This window comes from Tetrao urogallus, assembly GCF_951394365.1.
Source record: "Tetrao urogallus genome assembly, chromosome: 5".
NCBI classification, from domain to species: Eukaryota; Metazoa; Chordata; class Aves; order Galliformes; family Phasianidae; genus Tetrao; species Tetrao urogallus.
Genome location: NC_136818.1, coordinates 14110224 through 14137719, shown reverse-complemented (window position 1 = coordinate 14137719; position 27496 = coordinate 14110224). Strand labels below are relative to the sequence as shown.

Below are 27496 nucleotides of genomic sequence, written 5' to 3'. Positions count from 1 at the left end.
GCAAAATGTGAAATATTCCTTTGCTGAAGATAACCTTAAACCTCAAACAGGTTCTATTAAAAAAAAAAAAAAAAAAAAAAAAAAAAAGAGGAGATACTTAAAGTTTTAGCTTAGTTCAAACCACAGCAACTGTACAAGCAGTATATTAGTAAAACTTAAGAGGGATACAAGAAGGAAGTCCAAAATTACATAGAAAATAGAGTTTAACATAATTTGGAAGATAATCAAGCCATAAAACATTCTGCTCCTACTAAATCAACACATTTCAAAAGGGTATTTTGTAGGCTAGACCAGCCTCCAAAAAACAAATACACATTCACTCTTGAAATGCAACCTTTGTAAATGCAATGATGTTCAAGAAAATATCCCATTCAATTCTACTTCACACGCTTTGAAGTAATCAAATTGGACAGCAAGATCTAATCGCTTCTTCATAAGATAGCAAACCATTTATTAGGCACCAGGTCTTCAAAAGATTGCCTTGTTGGCAGCATCAAAGGTAACAGAAAATAGTGAGGATAGGATTCTATTGATACAGTTAGGATAGGATTCTATCTATGAAGTCTCCCAGCCACCACTGGGATACAGAATGTCTCACATTGTGACTTTGTTTCTAAAAGGCAAATAATTTGTATCTTAAAAAAAAAAAAAAAAAAAAAAAAAAAAAAAAAAAAACACTGTCCTTGTATCTATGATCAAGAATCTGTCTGAGAATGTAACTACAGTGTTCAGGCCAACAGGTGAGGTGCAGCATTCTCGTCCTGGTTCAGCACGCCCTCCCACACACTACTCAGATCACAGACAGCAGAAGGACATGATTGGCTTCAACTTCAGTAAAAATTAATCCCTGTTTTTTTGAAGGAATCAAATCCCTGAAACCAGATCTTGCAAAATGCTATTTCCTGCTCCCCGGTTTACCTGTCATTCAAACACTAAAGGACTCACATGTCCCAGACTGCTTTTGCTTTGTCCTGGTGACACAACGTGGTCCATATAACACGTCACAGTTAGATTCTGTCATTTTCACATCAGACTTTTTTTTTTTTTTTAAATATCATTCCCTATGACTGTAAATTTGGAAGTCCTCAGAATTGCACGAACCCTTTGCCCCTAAGTCAGTAATCAATCAATTGCTGGTTAATATTTTGTATATTAAAAGACACTGCAAATGCCATGTGATGCAAAAAGAGATTCCTACTACTGCAAAATCTTCTCCAAAGCCCCCACAGACTCAGTGCAAAGCAACACGAATATTTCAAAGAAAAAACAGACATGCTATTTTTGCGATGGCTCTGAATATATTCAGCAACAGCATATACAGCAAGGATAACAGAAATACTCAAAATGCAAAGACAATGAGGCAAAAGGTTCAGGAGAAAAAAATAGAATTAGATTAGCTGGAAATTCCTTCTCACTTCTCAGAAGCTCAGAGGAACAAGTGTCATCCCTGCTCAGTTGTTACCATACCTCCGAGTTTCTGCACGCTCTCAACAGCTTCTTTGCACCTTTGTCAAAGTGTAACGAAATAGTACTGCCTTTCAATCTGTTGTCTTCAAAAGATCAGTCCTATACTACAACATAAAGATATATACATAGTGGCTGAGAAATATACATCCACACACGTATTTTTTGTAATTGTATGTATTTTCCCTATTCTCCTCTGTGCATCTTATATGTGTATGGTTATATATAGAATAGAAAATAAAACAAGATCTTCTAAGAGGAAAAAGAAAGTTTCAGAAATGGGGAATATATGTATTTTAATTTAAAAAATCTAAAATCCCATCCCCGCACTCTTTACAGTTTTACAGCAATTATGCACAAGGTTTGCATAAACACTTCAAAATCATCAAAAGCTGTTTTATCAAAACAGCACTTAAGTTTTACATATGTTTCAACACAAATTAGTATTCTGAATTAAACAGCAAGTTGACAAAAAATTGGATGTCAGCTGTCAGTCATTTTAAACTCTAACCAGATAAAGAGGGGATGGACGTAAGGGAAGGCAGATGAAAGACAGGGCCTAAGTGATGGACAGATTCTTTGCAAATACTTTTGCAATGTAATTATTTTATTCTCTGAGTGTCCTGGACTCCCAGCTACTCACCATAGATTTTATCACTACCGGAAGGCTTGAATAATAATAATTATAGCAGTAATGTTACTAGAGCACAGTAACACCAGGATATTGCAGAGTAAGAATGGTAACATACTGAATACCAAAACCAGAAAGACACGCAGATGTAGTTTGGCTTCCTGCAGACACATCTGCAAACAATATCTTTATGATATAAAGAGCATGCTTCTACCCCCAGGAAGCTAAAACATAGCAATTCATTACTGGGGGAAGCGAGGACACTGGAAACAACGCCAGCCTCTGACACGCCAGGGCAAAAACTGCAAGGACACTGATGTCTTGGCAGCCAGCACGTCCCCATCACACGCACGTACATGAGGGGTGTCTCCCCTCCCCTATGAAGCAGAAGGCTTCTCTCAGCAATGCCTTCCTTAAGATGCTGTGCTGCAGAACCTCTGGGCCACCAATTTTCAGGAGCAGTTAGATGCAGCAGGCCTGACTGGCTCGAACAGCAGGCACACAGCAGAAGGTTCGGATGAGATGCTGCTGCCGGGACAGGCTGCTGCCAGGGTCAGTTGGTGTTTAGGGAAGGCTGAACCAGCTGGCCAGCCTTCAGATGCCTCACTCAGCACTGACTCCCTTTTTCACTAAAACTTTTATCTGCAATAGTTTTTCCAACCAGAAACACAGCCGTTCAGCTATTTTTCATCATGGCACTTCCATCGTGCTTGCTAAGTTAGTATTTAAAATATATAAACAAGGAAATGGCACCACATTTCAAACAAAGCACCACTATTTTAGTACTGTTTTGACAAGATTTAAATACATTTCATATAAACAACAACTACAGGTTGCATACAATTTCATAAAGTAGCTGCATTTTCACTCAATTAAATGGCCATATGTGGACTACTCCATATGCAAAAGCCATCTATTTCCTAAAGAGGAACAAGAACTTGGAAAAAGGCGCTCATTAGCTGAACACAAGATCAGTCTGGACAGTATAACTAAGAGTGAGCAGTGACTCATGGTTGCCAGTAGATATGAAATTGACTTGCTCATGAACTGTTCAAATATCCCTAACTCAATAGCCAGGGGCAGTACAAAGCCAAGCAAAAGAAAAGAATCTATCTGCATATGCATCACTTCGCTGAATTAAGAAAGAAGAAGAAATCCCAAGTCTTGTTTCACTTCAGATGTACAAGATAATCTGGAGAGGATTCTCTAACCTGTTATGCTAATTCCAAAGCTTAAGTAGTTTAACAGGAGCTGTTTGAGGTGTCAGGTTTTTTTTTAAATATACAAGCAAGCATATGCAACACATTTACATTACATAAATGCATGATCAGTCGGTTAATCTTAGTGGAGGATCTGGGGGTCTCTGGTTTTCTTTAGGTTTTGCTTTATCTTAAACCAGTTTCTTTGATAGTCACCTCCTTCCACTCACTCAATTACATGAAAATCCTGGCTACTTCCTCCACACTCAGAGGTAGAAAAATAGAAGGAATATTAACAGCACTAAACCATAATAGCATGGATTTAGTTACTTTATAACAGAGTAAATAATTTTAAACGACTTTCTGATTTCCAGTAGCTGTTACCACCTTTTCAGCACCAAGCACATCCCTGTAACTGGTAAGTATTGCATTACTGAAACAACCCAATCTTCCTTCTTCTGTAGAAAACAAACCTATGCAGGCACAGGGCAAAGTCCTTTACAGATGTACTATTGAGTTTCATAGCCTTGAACTAATTCCCTACTGCATAGCTACCATTACCCAGTCTGTGACACTGCACTAACTCACAAAGAATTTGCTACCTGCATTCATTTCATGGCAGTCCAAGAAGGCTTTCCTATCCTACGCAGCCACGGCTCTTTCTCAGGGTTTCTGTTGAAGATGGTATTTCAGCTCTTTTTGCCCTCCTACAACTTCATACATTACATGTCTACATATGTTGGTTTTTAATGATTCAAGCCTGGCCTCTTCCAATGGAGAATCTAGAGTGGCAGTGCCTTCTCCAGAGATTACCTCATCCCCTGCAGTACATGGCAGGAGAGACAAGAGCTATACGCTCTATCTGGTTTGTCAGAACTGCCCTCAAAACATCTTTAACAAAAATATCTCCTTGCCAGGTAGCAGTTGCTGCTGTGAAGGGTTATTACAAGCAAAGGCAGAGTGCTCACCACGTCACTGTATCTTTTTCCACTAACAGTATGAGGCTGCAAACTACAAGTAACAATACTGAAGTTTCTCACACACAGTTCTATAGAAGAGGAGAAAGGGAAAAAAGCAGAGAACAGCAGCACCTGTTTTATCTTCACTGCTGAAAACAGAGAAATTGGAGTGCCAGCAGAAAGGGTGAGAACAAGCCTGTTAGCGAGGCTGAATGTTCTTGGGATGTGCTTGAGAACATGTGCCATTATGTAGCAGTTGGAATTCAGACAGTACGGACTTCTGAGAAATAAAGGAAGAGCAGCATTTGCAATATCCATTCCCGATAAAATAATAACTATAAAATTACAAACAGGATAAGATTTATACAACTGCTCTACTACACACACAAAGGGAAGTACAAGTGTAGCACGGAAGCGGTTTCAAATTTGCTCCAAAGTGTCTGGGATAAGAGGGGGGGAGAGGGGGGGTGAAGGGGAACAGAAAGGAGACTAAATGAAAAAGCACGAGGGCACCAGCAAGGCCAAGTGTGAGAGCCTTTCACTGGCTGTAGGTACAGTGAGAAAGCAGCATTAAAACTGCTATTTCTGGAAACATAGCATATGAGAAAAGAGTTTCTGAAGAGTGCCTCAGGCTGCTACAAAGAAAATAGTAACTATTGGGCAACAGAGTTGTATTTCAAAGAAATGCTGGTAAACCTTTTGCACAGCCGTGCGTAGCCAGAGCTGCCAACAATCAAACTGTTTATAAACGGGATCCAAGCATAAATAATACAGTAAAGAAGCATGCATGCTATATTATGAGGGACAATTTAAGAAACTTTCCAGGTGAGTTTCCAAACACACACAACTGGCAAAACTAGTGACAGTTGGGCTTTTTTTCCAAATGAAAGCAAAATAAATAAATTAGTTTAACATCCCAAAAAAGTAAACACACACATTTCTAGAAAGCTTTGTAAGTTAAAACATTCAACTGCAGAGGTTTGCTATGTATCTGCACGGTGCTTAGAACAGGATTATTCCAGCAGAATCAACTGATGAAAGAAAAAAAAAATAATGAAACTTTGCAACTTGGCAAACATTTAATCATTAATTGTGTTTATTTTCCTTGGTTTAGGAAAAGAACCTTGGCCTTTCACACACTGAAATAATACATAATGAGCCTCAAGTTTGGCACTTTGTAGAAGTGCTCCCACTGCAGAGTTGACCTGCGCTTCAACACTGAAGTCCTGACTGGCCACAGCCTGCCAATGCTGCCGATTTAGCTGCCTGTGATGTGCAAACTGGAAAATAATACAAATGATGAGTAGCTCACCCAAAAGTACTTGAGATAGGACTGTGACAGGCCCTGTTTGTGATCTCACCCCCACAACCCATCTGAAAAGAGCTTAACAAATCCAACAGCAGCAAAGATTACAACAAATATTTCCTTTATTTTTCAATTAGAGTTATATTTCACACGATAAAGAAAACCATGGCTTTCCACATACATTTTTAAACAATATTACAATTCCAATTTATCAGAGAGAAAGATGCAACATAGACATTCATGATGGTCATCTGCTTCTACTTCTATAAACTTCACAAATTAAAAATTTCCAATGGTGAAATTTTACTTATGTAAGGGAAGCACACTTGGAGGAACACAGAGGTTCCCTCTCTTTCTTCCTCCAGAAACACACCACGTTCACATCACAGGTAAGATGCTTAAAAATGTTGAACAGAAATTGAGCCTTGTGCCAACTGTTTGGTACAGAAGCAGCAGTTGCCCATTTGTGAATAAACTGAAGGAAACTCAGAAAGTCTGACCAAAAACTATTAGACCTGTTGATAAAATTGCAGAATCATTCTATTTGTTATCAGATCTGAATTCATTCCCCTTTCCTAGCCATAGGCTAATCCTCACAATTTCCAGGATGACAGCTCATCATCTGATGTATTCACACAAACAACTAAAAGCACCCAGCACCCAAACCACATCACATGCCATAGCACTCCCAACACCAGGAGCCCACTGACACACAACCAAATCAGCTCCATTACCACCACACCCCAGCATCAATTCACACACAGAGCCACTCTGAAGGGGGCAGGAAGAATGATGGAAGCGCATTAGGCCAGCTCATTAGTTCAACACAGAGAAAATCTTTTTCCATATTACAGGTCTGTAGTAACACCATAACTGACCAGTGATTTCTGCAATGAAACATTAACATTCACCAGTCTTAAAATACATATGCAAAATATGGAAAAAGGAGACATTCTTTGTTGAATGTTTCTCGCTGTCTGAATACGCTCAAGTTAAACAACAGAACCTGAACTCAAAGCTGTTGCAGAAACAGCTCCTTTTCCCCTCCTTAGGCAGGTTTCAGAGAACCCCGGTAAGAAAATCTTCCCATCGTACCTTCTGTAAAGTTTAAAACAGTCGTCCCTTCTCCTTATAAAATCAGCAAACAAAATCAGCAGAACACAATAATTAGATGGTTTTCCTAGTGCAGCATGAGCTGCATATTTTAATCCTCCAAATACTTAACTTACTCATACCTACTGCATACCTATTGTGGAGGAAAAGGAAGTCTCTCCAGCAAAACTCTGTTCTCACTTTGCGTTATGCCAACCCTCCCAATGCCAGGAGCTGGATTTCCCTAAGATAACCATGCCAGTAATGGAGGAACCAAAGCCGCTGGCCCCAACCAACTTAAAGCAAGTGGATACAAAATACTTCTGTACCACGAGCACCAACATGTACTCAGAATTAAGTTCCTATTTCTCTCATTCTCCTCCTCAAAATTTTGTTTACAGCTATTGTGATTATACTCTGATGATAACTACAATATGTTTCAACTGAAAAATACTCAGAGCACAACCGTCCTGTAACTTGAAGAGCTGAGAGATGCTGCTCACAGAGCTCCAGCCTCACACAGCCAATTCCAGGTGGATGGGAGAGGAGTGCAGAGCCGCGAGGTCCCAGAGCGCTCAGCCAGCCCAGCTCAGGAGCCGTGCCAGGAGCTCAGGGGGAAGCTTCTCGTGGTGCTCACAGCCCGCTCAGAGTTAGAACTCAAGTTCAGCGTTATAAGGGTGCTTTGATTCCTACGAAGTTGAAGCGTTCGCGGTCTAAGCGCGTTATAAAGCCAAACAACGTGGGACAGCACCCCAGCAGAGCCTATCAGACAGTCCCGGCGCACCGGGCCTCCCACCCCGCGCTGAGCTCCGGTGCACAGAGCCGGCTGCGCGGGTACGTGCTTCACGCCTCGAGATCCGCCAGCACCGTGCATCGCGCACAAGTTCTGCGGCACCGATAACCAAGCGCGGCTGTCACCCTACAGGACTTTCCAGCAGAAACGGAAGAACGAATCTCACGCCGGAGTTCCCGAGCCCGACGTTTAACCTCAGCTCCCGAAGCCGCGGCCCGAGGCGGCGCCCCGGGGCAGCTCCCCGCCGCCAGGACGGCGCCGTACCGCACACGGCCGCGTTCCGCTCGGCGCCGCGCGGCGCGGCCCCGCCGCAGGGGCACAGCGGCGGAGCGCCCCCCGCCCGCCGGGCCGGGCCCTCTGCGGGAAGCGGCTACCGGGGCTCCGCTCCGGCCCTCCCCGCCGCCCGGCCCAGGCCCGCCGCCGCTCGCTCACGCACCCAGCTTGCCGCGGGACTCCTCCAGCTTCTGGATCTGGTTCTCCAGAAAGAGCACGGCTACCCCGAACACCAGCACGGCCAGCAGCTGCAACTTGGGCGGCAGCATGATCCTGAGCAGCCCCATCGGCAGCCCCGGCGGCGCCGCCCGCCCGGGATCACGACATAACGCGGGGCCCGGCCGGGCGGGCGGGCGGGCGGGAGCCGCGGCAGCCGCCGCTCCGACGGCGCGAGCGAGGGGAGGCGCGCGCAGGGCCCGCTCACATCGCCCCGGCCCGGCCCCGAGCGCCGCACGGCCGCCACTAACGCGCCCCTCCCCCGCCTGCGCGCGCTGCTCAGCAACCGAACGCCCGGCCGCGCGCCCGCCCCCCCGCCCGCCATCGGGCGGAGCCTCCTCCGCCCCGCCCCTCCCGCCTCCGGATTGGCCTCGCTCGACCGACGCCCCGCCCGCTCGCCGCGGACCCTCCCCCTTCGCGCTCGTGTCCGGCCCGGCCGCCGCCCCGCCCCCTTGCGGCCCGCCGCCGTGAGGCGGTGCCTCCCGAAGTTCCGCCCGCCCGCCCGGCTCGCATTCGGCGCCCGCGCCGCGGCGCTCGGGAGAAGCGCACCGTCATTGCTCGGCGGGGCTGTCAATCGCCGGTGCTGGGGGCCTGCGTGCCTGTTGGCTGCGGGTCTCCGGAGCGGGGGAGGGTCCCGCCTCGGGACCGCGTTGTGAGTGCCGGATTGGGGCCGGGAAGAATCTCCTCCACTAGCCTGGCCGTAGAGCACAGTACTGAGCAGGCTAAAGTTGGCGTCGCTGCGGACTCCCCGCAGACGTCCCGCGCTGGCCGTTCTCGCCGGCCGCCTGCGATCCGGCCCGCCGCCCCGCCCAGGCAGCGCAGGGCACCATAGCGCCCGAGGTCCCCGCTCGGCCCGCCCGCCGCACTGCCGGCAGTTCGGTTCCAAGATGGCGGCGGCCGCCGAGTTGGCGGCCCTGGGGCGCTGCTGGCTGTGCCTGCTGCTGGGGCTGCCCGCGGTGAGCGGGGTCGGGGCTGAGCGCAGCGGCGCTTCCGTGCGAGGAGCGGGGATCGGGCCGGGCGGGAGGGAAATGCGTCCCGCGGAGGGAAGCGGAGCGGCCCTGCCCGGCCCCGGGGCGCCGCGCGGGGCTCCTGCGCTCCGCGCTAACAGGTTTGCGGGCTGCCCTGAGGTGCGTGCCCCAGGGCGGCGGGCGAGATCCCGGCAACCGACTGCGGGCGGCGAAAGCCGGAAGCGGGCCGAAAACCCGTTCCGAAGTTTTGTCACTGTTCGGTCCTTCCTGAGGCGGTTTGTAACGGTGCTGCGATTGCTTTTGTGTGTTAAGTGTGTTAACGTGAACGCAAAGCGGTCGTGCGACGGGCGCGCGAGCAGCGCCGTGCGGGAGAACGCAGAGCTGAGGTGCAGCTTGGCTTGTGACGGGATGCGGCCTCGCGCGGGGCCGGCGGGTCTCGCCCAAACGTTAGCGCTTCTGTTAGTTAGCGTTATTATGGGGTAGCGCAATAATCGGGCCACTAAAACTGGAGGAGAAATACCGAGGAGAGATGGTCTTATGTGAATGAGAAACGTGGTTCTGCTGTCACCGTCTGCTGGCCCAGAACAATGCGTTGATTGCTCTGCTGTCACCGCTGCAGCGTTCTGGTGTTCAGCTGGGGCTTCTCTGAACGCAGAGGTGCTGCAGGCCCTTTTATTGGAGTTTGCTTTCTTACCTTTTGTTCTTTTTTTTTGTTTGGTTGTTTTCTACTTTTTGACCAAGATCTTTTCACCCTATCTGAGAAGCACCTCGGGAAAGGATCTCCTTTTGTTATGTCCTCCCTCACTTTCCCCGTGTGCACCTGGAAGGAAAGGCTGCAAGCTGTATAAGGGAGGGACTGATCAGTCCTTCTGCAGGGCAGTGGGAAGGTGAAAGCAGAAAAGAACAAAGAACAGATGATATCGTTTCAGTGCAGGGATGGCAACACTGTGTTATCAGCTCACTAAAAGCAGAATAGGTGTTCTGCCCAGGAGCCAACTGAGCTGCTGATGTTAAGCAGCTGCAGGGCTTTTATCTACACTTGCACTAGCATGTGATTTTTCCAAAGCAAAAAAGAAATGAAATCACAATCCTTCTTGTATACATTGTTCAGCAGTTTGATCCAATTCATCACTCCCAAGCTCAGGTGTAAGACTTATTTTCCAAGTCTGCTAGTATCAGGATGTTTATTGGAATTGTCTCATGAGAGCTGCAGCTGATTCATTACAGCTGCTTTTTGTTGTGCTATCTTTGGAGCAGACACTAGAGAGACACTGGAGTGGTAGAAGCATGTATGAATACCTGATACCTTAAAACATACATGTTGTGAATGATGTCTAGAATTTACTATTAGCTTTAAGACTACTTCTCAAAATAAAGTCGTGGTTTGCACTCATGAGCAGACAGTTAAGTGTTACAGTAAAATGTTCTCAAAATATGTAATTCTGATGGTCAAAGCATCTAAAAGCTTTCTTATTAAAACAACTGATTTAATACTAAAGTGTAATATTGTATTGATTTACAGATAAACGTATATGGAGCACAGCTGTCATCAGAAGCTTGCAGGGAACTTGGCTTCTCCAGTAATTTGCTCTGCAGCTCTTGCAACCTTCTTGGACAGTTCAATCTGAATCAGTTGGATCCATTCTGTAGGCAGTGCTGCCAAGAAGAAGCTCAGCTGGAAACCAGAAAGGTGGGTTTTAAACCAGATGAGTGGGAAGAAATCTGTCTTAATTTTTTTGTAATTTACTCATAAGTGTCACGTTGTGTCATAAACATTTTTGCACTAATACATTTGGATCAAACAAGAACAGAATTTAAATCAATAGATATTTTTTCTGATTATCCTGAATCAGGCCTAGATTTCACCTTGTAGGTGATCGCACTTTTTGTGTAAGACTGAGCAGGTGCCATTTTGTGATTAGGGCTTTACATTAAAAATATATGCAGTCTTTTCCATTTTAGTCACGCTCAGCATAGAACAGAAAGCACAGAGCTGGAAGGAGTCTCAAGGTTGTTCGACATATTCCTTCGCTGTGAGCCAGAATTTATTGTATGTGCATAGGAACCTGGAGGTTGTTTAATAGAAGTTTGTTTTTTTTCTCATCTGTTTGCATTAGGTTGCTTGGTTTCACTTTTTGCTAGGGTTTTGTAGCAAACATGAGTCATCTGCTGCTGAATAGACATATTGGATTGTTCTACCATCATGATTATATGGTTGAGTGCTAAATTACAGCATCATTCCTAATATTCTTTTGAATGCTGTTTCAGAGTGTGGGATTTCTGATATTACTATGCTCACGCACAGCCGCTGTTTGGAAATCTGTTGTTCGTATTTGCTGAATTTCTGAAATTTGTGCCAAGTGAATCCCCCTGCAGACTAGCCAGCAGAAAATTAGTGCTGGGAGTTTTTAGCATGAATGTTAATATCTTAACAAATTGTATTCAGTCACCACATTTTGAATTGACTCGTGGTCTAACATAATGCCACTTATAATAGGCATCTGTAACTGGGCTTATGATTTTACTCTTAAATCTTTGTTCTACTGACTGTTTGATAGTTGGGAGTGAACAGATTTTTAAAATCTTAAAAGCGTTCTTCCCTATCCTTTTGCTTGAATGAATTTTTTAATCTCACTCTAAAAACCTGCATCTACATGTAAGATACCTGACTTGCTGGTCAGCAGCCTCATCTGTTGCCAAGTTCCAGAGTGCTGGTGCTCAGGGTTTTATAGTGCAATCACTTAAACAATTGAACATCCACAGAAGAGAGGAGTCTTTAATCTTTCTCTTTTTTTTTTTTTTTAAGCATGCCTGCAGTATGCAGCCTAGCTTTTTTATCACGTGAGTAGGTTTTGCTATCGCAAGGCAACACGCTAGCTATCCATGTTACAGACACCATGCACGCTGTTAGAATTCCAGCACAGACTTCAGGATTTACAGTTAATTCTTCTTAAAAGTATGTGGGGAGGGTTAGAAATCTGGGATTTTTTTGTATCATTAACAGTTTTTTAAAACGATCTGTGAAATATAACGATCTGTGAAGTATAAAAATACTTTGTGCTGAGTAACATCAGTGCAAGCCCACATGTGTACATTTGTGGAACTCAGTTCTTTCATATCCTTGAAAGATATTTATTAATTCTCATCTTGTTATTGATCCAATATTCTGTGAATTGACGTGGTGGAAAATAGCTGTGAGGTGCTCTGGTTGCCCAGTATGTGTCTCACTTTTCTGCTGCCATCTGTCCAATGAAATATTTTCATTACTTCATAATTTTACTGTAGGTAAAATGAAAAGAAATTCTTTTGGTTATTTCTCCTCTACAAAAGATTTTGTATCCAGCTGCAGACTCATTCAGAAGCTAGCTTAAACTGTATTGCTTTAGACAGCTGCAAGTTTTAAGCCTCAGTCTGTCAGACGCGGAGTACTGCTGGTGTGTAAAACGTAGAAGGATGAAATGGAGGTGAAGCTAACTGTGCGTGAAATTGTAGTAGCAGGAGAGATTGTCCATATTTCGCAGTAGCCGAAAATAGCTGCACTCCATCTGCAGCTTTCACTTATGCCATGTGATCATTTCAAGCATAGCTATAAGCATATTCCATTAATTGTATATTATAATCTTAGACTTATCTCAGCAATATATGTGTGTCAAAATTCCAATCAATGTTAGGAATTAACTGTGTGATGAAGTCGGCCATCCATTAATCATCATAGTTGTGCTGTGTGGTATTGCAACAGCCCTCACAAATATTTCTAAATGGAGCTTTGAAATATATTTTGCACACAAAGATGTGTTGTTCTATGGCATTTAAAATGTCTATTGTCAAGTATTTCTAATGGTTAATGCTGTGCTGTTTGCTGAATTAGATAACATCTGCTGTAAGCAAAACTTGACCTGGAAATTTGAGGTATTAAAATGTATGGCATATATGGCAAACTCTTATGGGTAACATCTTATGTGTTTACTACCTGCATGCAATGTTGTTTCTAGTGTATAAGCCTTCTGTAAAACAAGGTAAACGTATTGATACAAAGAGTCCATACGCATTCTTTCAAAGTTCCTCAGAGATGGGTAATTGCCCGTGTACAGATTTCAGCAAAGGGGTCTGAAATTTAGACTTTTTTATCTTTCTTGTGCATGTATTCAAGATTGTCAAAATATAATAAACTGTCAAAGCATGATTTAATAATTTTTTGGACAGTCTGGCCTCTGCATTGCTAAGATAACGAGAATCAATAGTATTTTTTGCCCAACTTGTACTAGATGTAACAATATACATTGCTAAAATATCACTGAAAGTTAAGATGGATTATTGTGCCTAAGATAGAAAAACTTATTTTTTGTTTGGGTCAAAGTCACTGAAGGTTCATCTCTTCAGACAAACTAAGATAAAAGGCACTGATCTGTCTGTAGCAGGATGAGCCTCAACTGTGGGAGACTTCTTTCTATTCTGAAGTGAGAAAGAATTTTAGAAAAATAATAAATGTGAATTTGTTAAATGTGAGTTAAAATTGTGTATGTTCATCTGTGCTGGCAAGTGGAATGTTTAATTAATTAAGTTTGACCTCCTTCATTTGAATATACATCGGGATAAATGATTGACTCTACGTTTGTTGGAACAACTTCAATAAGTACAGTTTCCAAATTAATTAAATGCACAATGTCAAGTAAATAGTTGATGAGTTCCATTCTTAGTGTCTTCTATCTCCAAAGATTCTTTCTGCCTTAATGAAAGCAGAGATTCCAGAGAAGAAAGGTATTTAGAGATTATACTTCTGGAGGCAAATAGATGGCTAGATAGCAGAATTAATCAGACGGCATATTTCAAAACCAGAGCTTGAAATCTGTTGACTTTCTATCTACTTTTTAGCTTATGTACAATTGCTCGCTTGGTTCAAGTACAAGCTTGTACACAGGAGCCCTTTCTCTGCCATGCTTATCCTCTATTCCACTTTGCCTTTCTGCTCCCACTACAGACCACAGAGGTCCAAAGTTACCTAACTGCTAGGTGCCCAACTTCTACGTTTTCTCCTGCACACCCCTGTGTCATATTTCCTGTTCACTTGTCCTTGCACCAAACCATTGCAAAGAGCAGAGCCAAAACCTGATCCACTGGGAAGAATTGTTGTCTGGGGAGTTTCAGATCCTTGGTTTGAAAGCACAAGAATGATGACACGATACTGCAACAAGGAGCTGGGTTGGTACCAACACTCACACAGCCTTAGGTAATACATTTCCTAATTCTCCAATCTCCAATTCTGGAGATTGGAATGATAACACACAGCTCTGATATGTGTGTACATAACAGAAGAATTTCCAACCCAAAGCAGAGTTCAGAGCCTTTTCTGGTTAAATTCTGAAGATGTCCAAGGATAAAGATTCTGCAGTCTTTCTCAGCAACTTATCAGTGTTCAAACACCCACGATCCCATGGTTGTTTTTTTGTTTTGTTTGGTTGTTTTCCTTTGGAATTCCAGTTTGAATTGCTTTCCTTGCAAATAAATGAGTGCTTAGATTCTGCTGGAAATATACTAATTCAAATAACACTTTTTTTTTGGCTATTTGATTCTTTGTTTCCAGACTCTTACAGTTGGACATCTCCCTTCACAAAATGTGAAAGAGTTTCTTTATAGCTAAATTTATCAGTGACTTCATTTCAGAATGATCTGTTTGGTAGCAATGGTTTTGCTAGCTCTCTGCATTTCAGAACATCAGTTCATTCTGTTCCTGACAGTGAGGTTTTCTGACTGCTGCTTTCCTAACCCACAGATTCTTGTCCATCTTCGGTCTTTAGGGAAAGAGCAAAGTTTTCAGTTCTCTCCCTCACAGAAAATAAAACATTTTATATGTTGTTGTGTATTTCTTTATTTCAATGAATTAAGTTTTCTATTAAAAAAAAAAAGAATTGATAGTTTTGACAGTTCAAGAATATTAAATATAGTATTCCTGCAGTATCTAGATTCTGTGAGGCAGCTCTTTACTCATGTGTGCCTTTATATTAACAACCCAGCACATTGCATGTTTTAAAACATGATGGTATTGTAAATTTTAACTGATTGTAAATGCATACAAATCCAAGTTGAGTATTACTGTATAAAATGTGCAGGGTCGGGCTTAGTTAGTAGTTAGAGGAAACCCGTGAGATAAAAATGGGGAATAATTTAATGTATTTTAAAAGAACTTTCCTTTTTGTCACTGTTGATGTAGCAGCATATGATGATGATGAATGAACGAGATTTAACCCAAGTCGTAGCTTTGCAAAGGACAAGGAAAAAGTGCAGTCTTTGTCACAAGAGCCTTAGAAAGCATACAGTTAGCAGGTTTTTAAAAAGCAGTTATTTATATAGATGCAGACGTGAGTCAGCCTGGAAATCCTAACTAAATGGACACCAGTAATAGTTTAGAGCCTTTATTTCATTGCTTGCAGCACTATGCTCACTTTCATGAACGCTAAAACAAGCGAAGCATTATGAAGTGAATTAGCTCGTAAGTTAAGCATTGTGCGATGAACTGACTCGTCATGTTTGTATGCCTCCATTCTGAATGATACACGTCATTCTTAGTCATATTTGAACACAGTCTATGCCTTCATGAGGAAGCAATCAAAGTTCAGAGCAATCTGCTCTGGACATGATGGAATGGTAGGGCCAGAAGATGTTCACAACTATTCTCTTGTTGTGGCCAAAGTGATGCAAATAAACCTGCCTTTCTTGCAAAAGACACCTTTGTTCGAGTTACAAATGAAGTCAATTGATTTTTTTTGTCTAGCCATCTAGAGAGCAGCTGCTTGTCCCAGCATGAATCTGAACTTTTTTTTTTGAAGTAGCACAGTTGGGCTTCAGTTACAGCAGGGATAGAAGCTCAAAATATTTTTAAGCACCAGTCATTGCGCTTTTTTCTTTGCTAAAACTTCATTTTTGTCAGTTAATGGCTAGGAGTTATGAAGCAGGAGTATTCTGTAATCACGTAATGTCTTACATTTCAGATCTTCACAGTGATCTTGCTTCCATAGGAATTCTTACTTGAAAGGAAGAAAATAAACTGGAAGAATTAATTGCAGTAAAGAGAACTGAAAAATGTTCATGTTACCATTGTCCTAAATTTGCTGTGCTTACTTCTTTGTGCCCATAAAGAACAGAATTGGTGAACAGATGGAAAAAGGCTGTTACCCCTCTATGTCTTTATACTAATTCTTGACAGAAAAATGCAAGTAATTGTCAGCATATAGAACCAGGAGAAATGCTCGGTGCATGAACGAGCACACAAAGTAACATCTGAACGCAGGATTGCCGATGTAATTGTTGTTGGAACGCTTTTAAAAGGATAATAAATGGAGGCACAGGTTAAGTTTAAAAATCTCACTATTCAGTGTATGTAACTCCTCCATCTTAAAACTTTAATGATTTCAATCCAGAGAATTTAATTATGCAAGCTAGTATCTGAGATTTATATATATATATATATGTGTGTGTGTGTGTGTGTGTCTTTTTAATATTTTAATTTGGGGAATAAAAAAAAAGCTTAACTGTATTTTTTGATCTCAAGTATTATTTTATAGCTCAGGGTTTTAACATTCAAAGTGTGTTTTAGTCTTTAATGTTTAGTTGAAAATCTTGCACATAGTTAAGCAAGTTTCTGAAAGGCTCTTCTACATACATATTCCAGTGTAGTATTTTTAGTTCCATTTCCTGTGGAAGTAATGATTACTGATTTGTTCAGGTCAGGCAAGAAGCTGTAATTTCCTTGCAGATGAGTATGGAGTATTTTATGTGTTCTGATCCACAGCATTTACACCAGTACTGAACTGAACCAAAAATCAGAAGAGTCATATTCTGAACTGCAGATGCATTCCCCCGCCACCCAGACTGCCAGTGTGGATGGGGATGAAGTTTTAATAAAGTTGTCTCACTTGGAGCTTTCTGTCATGTTGTGTCTGGTTTTCGCTCCTTTTTTGAGGGTTAGCACTTATTAAATTTCAAAGTGAAAGCATATTTTTAATTACACGTCTCCACAAGTTAAGTCAAACATTAATTTTACTTCATGTCAGCACTGTTATGTTTTTCTGTCTGGACTTTCACATTTGTTATGAAAACATTGCTATCAGAAAACAGGAGTAGAAGTATTCACTGTTTATAGAATTGAAGTTAGACTGTTTGTTTAACTGAAGCTTATTCTGTCAGCTTCTCTCTAAGTAGGAGTTCCACAGCTAGAAGGATGTGATTTGATAAACAGCATTGACAGCTATTTCTGAGATGAAAATGCCAAGCTTTACAGTAGAAAGCTCTATTTTGGTAGCAGGAAAAATCTGCTGCTACCTTGTATTTAAGATTCACCGTACTTCAGAGCCAGGTGCATGTTCCCAGACAAAGTTTAAAAATGTGACCTTATACAAGAGCAACATATATGTCTTTACCGAGATGCTGCCTTTTATAGAACTGAAATGAACTTACACTTTGTTTTAAGGGCAGTGAATCTGGCTACCTTGCATAGGTGACTAAGATGACTGATATCTAAGTGCAAGCATTGAGGTTAGCTCAACCTCACTTTGTTCTCAGAGACAAATAGATGAAATATTTCAGTATCAAATCTAATGAATTGATTTTGATGCTCAGATCAATAGATTACATGCCATAAGCAAACAAGTAGTTTATACTTTTATTAACAGCTTCTGTATGTTGTTGCAGCTTTATGCAGGAGCTGTCCTAGAGGTATGTGGATGAAAATTGGGAAGGTTCCCTCAAGTCCAGGGTAAGTAAACCCACTACTGTTCTTTAGAATACAGAATACTGTTGCAGCAAAATGTGCTTTTAAGTGCTATTACAAGTAGTCCTAAGTTGCATATATCAGAAAAATTGCACTGATCTGAGACTCCAGTAATTGATAGATGAAATTATATAGTGTGCTTATGGAACTGCTTTCCTTCCACAGATGCTGCAGTTTAATTGTTTTGACAGTCAGCTAAAGTGAATGAACAAAATAGAGTAAAAGGAAAATGAGCATCATCAGGGTGTGGTGGGAGAAAGCTGTGGGAAAAACATCTGTGAGAAATTTCAACATGGAATTTTTTATGGATAGAACTTTTGAGTGTTATAATTAGAAAGACTGGCACAGGTAGAATGATACTACAATTGGAAAGATTGGGCATTACAAAAGGAAAGGTGCTCACCCACCTCTGAAGATCTCAGCTTACAGGAAGGACTCCATAAAGGAAAAACTCCAACCTTCCCCAGTGGCAGTCAGCCCTTAAATGGTGTCTAAGAGAGGTGCAGCCAGGCTCCCCCCCTTCCAGTCACACAGCTGAATTGCCTTCACTTGTGCTCCAGGCCTGACTGGTCTTTTCCCCAGGTGATCAATCGGTGGTTCAGCTGTGACTCAACAGTTACCATACAATGAGATTGCAGGCTCTTTTTCAGTAGTGAAGTTCCTAATACTGTGCTTAACATCACTTGGACATAGAAAAGGACTAATTCACCTTTAGAAATAAAAACACACAAAAAGTGCATCTCCCATCTAACATGGCCAGTATTAGTCTTAATTCATCTTAATTGAAGGTACTCCAAAGAACAAGAAATATAAGGATTTAAAACCAGGCTGCAGTTATGCTGTCTTGGACTCCCTGCCTCCCACTTTTACCTGCACACACTTCCATTAATTGACCACAAGGCTGGAGGAAAGATTATTTCCTGCTGTTTAAAATACCAAAATAAGAACTAATTATATTGCTTGTGCAACTTAGGGTTCTGAGGAAAGTTGTATTGGTAGAGGCAACCATGTGATCCCCATGTCCATTCAAACTCAGCAAACTTAAAAATATTCCCAACTGCTCTATATGCACTGTAATACATCCCCCAAAAGCTTTCGGTACAAAGGAAAAACTTACGAATGCTAACAATTTGCCTTTCCATCCTTGTTTATCTAAAGCAGTTTTTCTCTTTGGGATGGTGAAAAGAAAGAAGGGATGAACAGACTTTTTTTTTTGCTCACCAGTTTCTGCTGCTACCCAATCTGAGTCTCATGATCACATTTGCTGCTAGGCTTATTGCAACAGGTTGGAAGAGAAGATAAAATTTAAAAGCATAATGGGAAAATTTTAAAAAGCAGTAGAATGTAATCTTTTGGGTAGCATTATTCTTTGTAATACCATCACAGCCTGCTGAATGCTTTTGTGAGTGTGGCCAAGGATACCTATTATCTTTCTCAAATAAAGCTTCTCATGATAAGTCAGGTAACACTTTATATTCCTGTAAACCTCTGCAGTATGTTCAGTGCTGAGATATTGTTTCCTGCTGTTTCCCATAAGAAAATGCTGCTTTATAAATGCTATGCTGTAAAAATAATTCCTTTAACATGTATGTTTTGAAATTGCTCCTCATAAAACAGCTTTTAAGTATTTATCATTCCATCAAGTGGGACACTGAAAGTATAAGTGACAGAATTCTTAGATGAAGCAAGATCTTCTTATACCAGCTGGCACAATTCGTTTTTGACTGACATAAAACTAAGGCTCTGAGGTAGAAAACAAAAATTGGGTAGGTCGGCAACTAATCTAATATTTTTGTTTGAAGTTGACTTTTCAGTGGCAGCCCTGCTCTGTTCATGATGAGATACAAGATCACAATGTCTGCACTCCTATGTTCTTTTCACTGTGTTTAGCAGAACTGAATTAGGCTGGCTTTTTTCCCTGAATGTTTCTTTCACAACTTGGCATTCTTTTTGTTCATCAGGAGAATAATTCTGACCTTTCGCTGTGCGACTTGTAGTTACACAATGAATGTGCTTCCAGCAGATGTTACAGAAAGTCCTTCATCCTTGAACTCACACAACATGCAATTGCATTAGATCCTCTGGCTTCAGGGAGACAGTAAGCACTCTGCTGTATTGCTCAAGTTCTGCAGCTGTGAGGGGATTCTTACAGATAGTAGAATGTAGTTTGTTAGTGGGCTGTACTTCTAGGAAAGATCACTTATTTCCTGGTTATCTTTATCTGTAGTTCTTAAGTACTGGTGACAGAAACTTGAAAATTAGAACAGTATTAAATCTTAGATTTTTGCACAGAAGTCAGTAAAATTCTTGCTAAGCACTGTAGGATATTCTAATGAGAAACATCCATCGTTCCATCATAATCCTTTGTAAATAGATTATATACAAACATGCACACTAAATAAATCCTTCAGACTGAGGTCCATCTCTATCTTTACTGCTCTCATGTTACACACCCCATGTGTGATAATAAGAGATCAGTTATTCTCTGTAACACTTCTGGTATACATTTAGTGTTTCTGACTTCTGAATTGTAAGAATCAGGTGTATGTTCTGCACTCAGAGTTGCACAAAGTACAATGCAGGATCATGATTCGATAAAATGTTGTCTTTTGTGCTTCCTATTGCTAGTATTTTAATATGTGACCCATTTCAGTGCATCACAGAAAGACTTGAAATGTTTTTCTAGGAGCAGATCACTCTTGATACTAAGTTTGCAGCATTTCTCCTTAGTGATGGAAGTGTTCCCTTCTGATGTTGCTCTTGGAGCACTGACAATTTTTTGCCCTGATCAAATGACAGACCTCTTTGGTGTAACAATTATGGGTAGGAGGGATGGTCACCTTCATCAAAAAAGTATGCTGCTGCTTTTTAATGTGTGTTCAGCATCTTTAGTGTACTTCAGCTGTATGCAAAGTTGTTTATCTGTATGCGGTGTTAAGAGTTTAGCAGTTTGAAGGTTCTGGAGACTAGAAAAATAGCATGTATATGTATAAAAATAGCAAGATTTATTAAAAATTAAAAATTTATTAAAAAATAAAATATTTATTAAAAATATTGTATAAAAATAGCAAGAAGAGCATGTAGAGTTTCAAAACTTGGATGAATCCATATGGGCATACATTGTTAGAAGGGTGCTCATAGTGTTACAGTGGTGAGCAGTGGAAGAAATCAGAACAGAAAGCACAGTTTAAGTAGAACAGGGATTGAAAGTTTGAACAAATGGACTTTTACATTACTGGGAGATACTTACTCACATCAGATTCTTGCTAGACAACCTGCGATAGCTTACCAAGAGGAAAAAATGTGCAGTAACAATTTATTGCTGACGTAATGCTGAAGATAATAGCTAGTTAGGACTGTTGCTGTGTTTTTCTGGAACGAAATCTGGAACTGATATAATGGGGCATTTTTTTCATTTCTTCCAGGCCTCTCTGATCTGAGGCTGTTATATTCCTTGTGAAGTGTGGGGAGATGGACAAGGTTGAAAATACTTGTCTGTGTGCATAATTGTTTGAAGATGTTTGAGATTCCACTGCTGCGTATATTGACTCTCATTCAAGTATTAATAGATTAGCTTAACATTTTGTATTTTTCCAGTTCCAGATCAAGCAGGAGATCTTTTCTCCTAAAGCAGGAAACTAAATAAAACAAGTATTTCTGAATGTATATATCCTTGGCAATCTGGATTGTGCCCTTAACATCTTAAAAGTAGTTAATCAATTCTTTTTACATATACCAAACATACTGATCTGCAGCTTACTGTGATGCAATGCGAAGGCATGCCCATTTGGGGTCAGAAGGATTTCCTCCAGTATGTTCTGCTTCAGAGAGAATAGCACAAATGTCTGCCAGCAAATACATAGACTTGCAGTTTGGATGTGAGTGAGTCTTCAGTTCTTTAGTAATCTCTGTTTAGGATTCTAGGTCTTACTTCCAACGGATTCATTTTAAAGCTCTGTCAAAACAGAGGGACGGTAGCAGTAGGTTTCTGTGTGTATGTAGGCAGAGGCTGCTCCTAGGTCCTTTGAAGCACTGTTTGATGCTAGGTGTGACCTGTCTTTGAGTAACAGCTTGGCACTCAATAGGCTTTGTAATGTCTGTATGCATCTGATCCTTTTCTCCCTTTCGTGCATTCAGCAGATTGCCTCCGAGAAGCCAGTAGGCTGTCTTCTGCTCCACAATCTGACCTTTTGCTGTAGTTGATCGGAATGGCAGTCAGGTCTGCTGTGCAGCCTCACCTCAGGGTTGCCTTCAAACAGAAGGCATATGCTTTGGTATTGCTTGTGTTTTGTAACAGCATGAGGTGAAGTGATTTTCTTAACATTATGTGACAGGACAGTCACAAGGCAGGCAGTAGAACAGCTCTGACTTCTAGTCTGGTGTTTAATTCACCAAAAATAGTGTCATGGCACCAAGCTCAGAGTTCATCCTGCAGAAATCAAAGTGGAAAATGCCTTTCTCACTCACCCATGAATGACTGTATTAAATATTTTTTCTCTTCAGTATGTAATTTCTGAAGCTGCTATGGGCAGAGGAAAATTGCAAGGTATACAAAATTTTAGTATTAAGCATCAGACTATTAAATAGTGGTTGAATATGTGCAAATAGCCTTAGCTAGAGTTGGGGCTGTGCAGAAGGGGGACTGTGTGTGCTGTACCTCAGGGTCAGCTGGCAGCTGCACGTCACAAAACTTGTGCCCAAGCTGCATCTCATTTCTGAAACCCCATCAGTTCTATTCCAAGACCATGTTTACCTTTAGAGCCTGATTCTGTGAAAAGTGTGGGTTTGATGGGATAATCTGTATTTTTAACACATCTCAATATATTATTTTTTAATTTAGCTTCCAAAATTGAGAATGTAGAAGTTATATATATTATGTTATTCTTAGTTGCATCATAGAAGCTCAGGTGACCAATACAGAAAGTCACTATGATGAGCATTAGAAATAAATACGCCACTAACAAAAAATGATTTTGTTCCAGCTGTCTAAAATTTCAGGAAAGAAAAGTCTGTAGTGCTTCAGCTTTCAGAAGGTTTAGACATTTGACATTGATACAGAGGCATAATAGCTACTTTTAAAGTGACAAAATGTAACACAACCTAGAGAATACTTTCTTCTTTCACCTAATTCTTTCCACATTTTATGAGCTTGTTTGCTGCAACATTGCAGCCAGTGAGCAGCCACTCATGTCCAAGTGAGCTTTTATCTGTCACTCAGCCAGGTGTGAACCTGCTGAAGGCTGAAAGTGCTGCAGCCTGAGGCTAAAGGCTGTTCTTAAAGAGTTGAGTTCCACAGTCCAGATCTGTTTGAGACTCCATTTTACTGTGCCATCTTACTGCTACTCTAAGTTTTGCAATTAAATTGACTCCATATACTGACTGTTTCCTAAAACCTCCTTTTTATATTAAGTCCTACACATGGATTTCAGCTACAAATTTTTCAGTTTGCAGGGAAAAATCCCCATGTAATAGTTCAGTTTGTTGTGTACTTAAGAAACATCACCACTTTTTGTATCTTGCTAGCAGAGCCCAGACAACTAACAGTTCATGAGAGCATAGGAAAACAGTATCTGAAAATGGCCTTGGTGTGAATTTATATCAGAGCTGAACTCCAATGTGTGGGCAAGTACTGGTGGTTTAGTGCTGTTTGAAATTGTTCTGTGAGTAGAGCTTGCAATGTGACATTAAAGTTCTCCAGAAAGAAGAGAAGCAAGCTTTCTTCTTCTTCAGGTAGCAGTCTGTCTAGCAGCTTACTAGCCATTTTGTTCTGAAGTTGTTTATGCTGCACACAGCCAGAGTATTTGATTTTGTTCTGTACCAGGAGCACAGTAGAAGACTGGAGAAAATAAATGTCGCTCTGTGTATAGTACTGAGGAAATGTTAGGGTAACTGTCTTCAGTAATAGGGAGAAAGGTATAAAGATGCCAGAGGACATCTTTACAATTATTGAGGAAAGCACTACATTATGTGAGCCACACGAGGCGTTAGTCCTGAGGTTGCTGCTCATCTTCATGCACCAGCTGGATGCACTGCAATTCGCAAGAGATGCATTGTTGTCTAACCTTGAAAAGGCAGCTTTAACATGCAGCCAGCACCTCCTTGAGAGTCAATCCATGCTGACAGTGTTCATCCTTGGGGAGACTGCTGGCATACCACAAGAGCTGCCTGAATCCACTTAATGTCACTATAGATACTAAATTCAGCCTTTAGTGTAACCTGAGTGTAATGGGAAATGAAGACTAATCTATTTTCTAAATAAATTTAAAATACTTTTGCAACTCATATATTCATTAAGCTAAAGTGTTTGGAAGTAGTGGATTGTGCTCACATTTTGTCCATTTCCGGACAAGGCATGCTGTCAGTATTCTTGTTAATGTTCACATTAACACAAGGATGTAGTGCTGTAGGGATACTGGGTCTGTGTGGCTGTTAGCACTCACGTTTGTGTGACCGACACGTCAGGTGAAGAATCTGTCCATTAGCAGCTGATCTCTCTGTGGAGCTGCATGGCAGGTCACAGAGCCCGTAGTAGCTGACTGCTTACCTTTAGGAGTTTCAAGAAAAGAGGAGATACCAGTTTCTCTTGTTTCCTCTTCTTGTTTCTATGCTGGTTTTCAGCACACAACCTTGTAGAGCTCTGTAAGACAAAACTGTTTGTCTTGTGTGCAAGAAGTGCAAAGCTGTACCCACAGTTTCCTCAGTGCCCTTTCACCAACACAGCTGCCACTTCTGTGCAGTGTGCCGAGGGCGTTTGTTTCACATGTATCCTCCCACACAGAGCTCATCTCCAGCCAGAGTTTTACTGCCCTAACAGCTTCCTTCACATCTGCATATACAGTCGTGTACGCGTGGCTCTGCTGAGGACTGTCAGTTGTCCATGCAGATGAACTGACTCACGCAGTTGCACTACCATGCAAGGAAAATCCAAGCTTGTTTGGAACACTGGTAAAAATAGTTTTCCTTAGGCATGCTGTTTAGTACTAATGCTTTTGTGAAGATATTGAGAATTCTGCCATTAATTTCTAAAGCCTTTTTCCATGGAAAAAGTTTTATTCTCTTTTTTTTTTCTCCATATTGTAGCTTTTGTCAGGAGTGATAAGCCTAAGCTATTCAGGGGACTGCAAATCAAGGTAAGTAATAACCAAAGGGTTTTCGTGTTTTCTTGGGGTCGGGGGAAGCATATATTAAGAAGAATTAAACCTGGTGGAAACATCCCTTTTGTGGAGCATCCTTATTTGCTGATGAAATAATCCTTCAGGAGAAGATGTACTTTCCTTGCCAATATAAATCTTTCCAAGTTTCTGCAGCTATCACTGATTGGGTTATTGCTAAGCACTGGCACCGGATCTTTGTTGTCATTGGGGCCCAAGGAGTTGTTTGTTATTTTGTTTAAATCCAATAAAAAGTATACTGAAACCCTTAAGTAAAAGCAGATGTTTAAAGAATGTGAGGAATGCTTGCATTCTGACCTGATTCCGTGGATATCTTGTGTTTACTTGAGCTTCTTCTGTCACTCTCAATCTGTTCTTCATTTTCTAATGCAGCTGCCATTTCCATACATTCAGAAATTCTTGGATATTTCTGCTTCCTCTCAGATCTTCCTCGGTCTGTTTTCATTCTGTTAGCCTTCAAACATCCAGCTTTAAAGAACTGCATACACTGAATGGTGTTTCCTATGACTTGTGTATAGGCAAAGCTGTATAAGCCACGCTGCCTTAAGCACAAGCAATTCTTTGCTTTCAAATTCAGTGTACTTCACAGATATACATCTCGATTCTCACATCTTTGTGCTCTCATCTCTGTTCACCAAATGGCACCATCTGGAGTCACTTCATAGCCATGCACGGCTGAAATAAGCCATTTGTCTTCTCAGCAGCAGATTCCATCTAAAGCAGGTTTCCTCTGTCTGTCTCATGTATTCATATGTGTCCTCTTTCAAAAGCATTCTCTCTTGTATATCTGAATGTTTCATATTTATTTAAACTTTGTGGCTGTACTAAACATTAAAGCAGTCTATACTACAGTTGATATAAAACCTTACTGGGAAAAAAAATGTACAAATGAATCTGGTATTTATTTTACAAGACTTTGGGAAAACCAATTAGAGATGCTGCTACCTTCATTAACTGAAGCAAACTAAGTTAGCTCTGTAATAGGGTAAAGTAAATACCCCTAGTAAAATTTTCCTGTAACCTTACATGGCTACATCCTTACAGTACTGCTAAAAGCTCTTATTTGCATTACATATTTTAGGAGTCACTCAGTTTTCAGAAGCATTATTACCAGCACTACCTGCAAAACATAGTGTGCACAAATAGAGCACAGTAGAAGGCAAGAAAGTAATTACTCCAAAAATTGATACTATACTTTTGCACTGTTTGACCAGACAATTCTTAAGTTAAAAAAAAGGCCATTGACTATATGAGAAGGATCACTCATGTGCTCAACTCAAAAATCAAACTTGAGGAGTTTACAACAGTTAAAGCAGAATACCTTCTTTCCATGCAAGCCCAATGGCTCTCTCTCCTGCCAGTGCACTGTATCCACTGCTGCCAGGGGATGTATTGCCTCAGGATCTCTGTCTTTAACCCAGATGTCTCCCCTCTTCCTTGCTCTTCCTTTGCATCTACTCCTTTAAGTTTGGACAGAGGAGGCAACAGTAACATGGGAGAGAACAAGCAAAAGGATCTTGTAAGCTTTATCTGATTTATATAACATTTTCTTCAAGAGCAGTAGAACATATATTGTTGGTAGACATTCTATCAATAACGTTTGTAAATGCAGAACAGAACACACTGAAATACTTACAGCATTAAGTAAGCGTTATCAGGAACAACCAACCTTAAGTATGGGTTCTTTTGATTTTTCCTAAGCTTAGATGGCATAAGTTTCATAGCATAAGTCTTGCCTACATTTTCTCAAATACTCCAATTTCATTTAGCACTCTGGTTTTAAGTATTCATACTTCATGCTGTTAATCTTTGAGCTTATTGCTCTTCTTGATTTGACATATTTAACTGATGTCAATAAATTGAGAAGGGACTTGAAATGGAGATCGCGTTTTCTAGCCCCAGGGAACTGGCTTGTTTCTTTCTGCAGTATGTGCGTGGTTCTGACCCTGTACTGAAGCTGCTGGACGACAGTGGGAACATTGCAGAAGAGCTGAGCATCCTCAAGTGGAATACTGACAGCGTGGAAGAGTTCCTAAGTGAAAAATTAGAGCGTCTATAAGTCATTGCTTTTGTGTTCCCTTTTCAGGTCTTTTCATGGTAATCATCTCAGATGAAATGTGCCACAATTGAAAAAACATTCCAGTTTCTATGTTAATTTTTAAACACCTGTTGTGCTGCACTAAACGGCTTGTAATTGGAAGGGGAAGCTTCAGAACACATCTGACAAATTGATAAACAAAAGAGCTTTCAGTTCTTCGTGCATCTATCACTAACAAAATGCTTTGTTTCCAACGTCGTTGTGCAAATATCATTTTGTTATAATCGGACTTTTTTTTTAAACAAACACCCTTTAAGAGCTTGAGATAATTGGAATGGTTACCATGTTCTTGTGTGCTGCTCTTTATAAACATTTCACAACCAAAAGCAACGTAACATCTTCCAAAGAACCTTGACTGCTAATACCCTCTTCTTTTTTTGTATTTGCAATGTCTCTTTTCTAGAACTGTTGTTTACCATGAGTAGGTAGTTCACAGGTTTTGAAGCCGATGGAGGAACTCATGTTCTGGTGCTGCAAAACATTTGGTAAGCACACTTTAATGAAGACTGCACAGAAAACCTCTGGGGTATGTGCCAGTCAGATGTCAGGTGTGCTTTGCAT

At 41.2% G+C, this 27496-nt stretch overlaps 2 protein-coding genes across 2 annotated transcripts in view; one reads left to right on the top strand and one right to left on the bottom strand.

Annotated features, from left to right (window-relative positions):
- Nucleotides 1-8004, bottom strand: part of HS2ST1 (heparan sulfate 2-O-sulfotransferase 1) — a gene marked incomplete at both ends in the record, with an annotated part of 66556 nt that extends 58552 nt beyond the window's left edge. The window contains one exon of the mRNA XM_079535746.1: nucleotides 7881-8004. Coding sequence (XP_079391872.1) covers nucleotides 7881-8004 — 124 coding nt within the window. The remainder of the gene's footprint in view (nucleotides 1-7880) is intronic.
- Nucleotides 8005-8820: 816 nt separating this feature from the next.
- On the top strand, nucleotides 8821-26896 carry SELENOF (selenoprotein F; the record flags this gene model as incomplete). The annotated part of the gene is made up of 5 exons (XM_079535655.1): nucleotides 8821-8889; nucleotides 10424-10591; nucleotides 17587-17650; nucleotides 24746-24795; nucleotides 26765-26896. 5 exons carry the CDS (start codon nucleotides 8821-8823, stop codon nucleotides 26894-26896), a joined length of 483 nt encoding a protein of 160 aa, XP_079391781.1.
- Nucleotides 26897-27496: the final 600 nt, after the last annotated feature.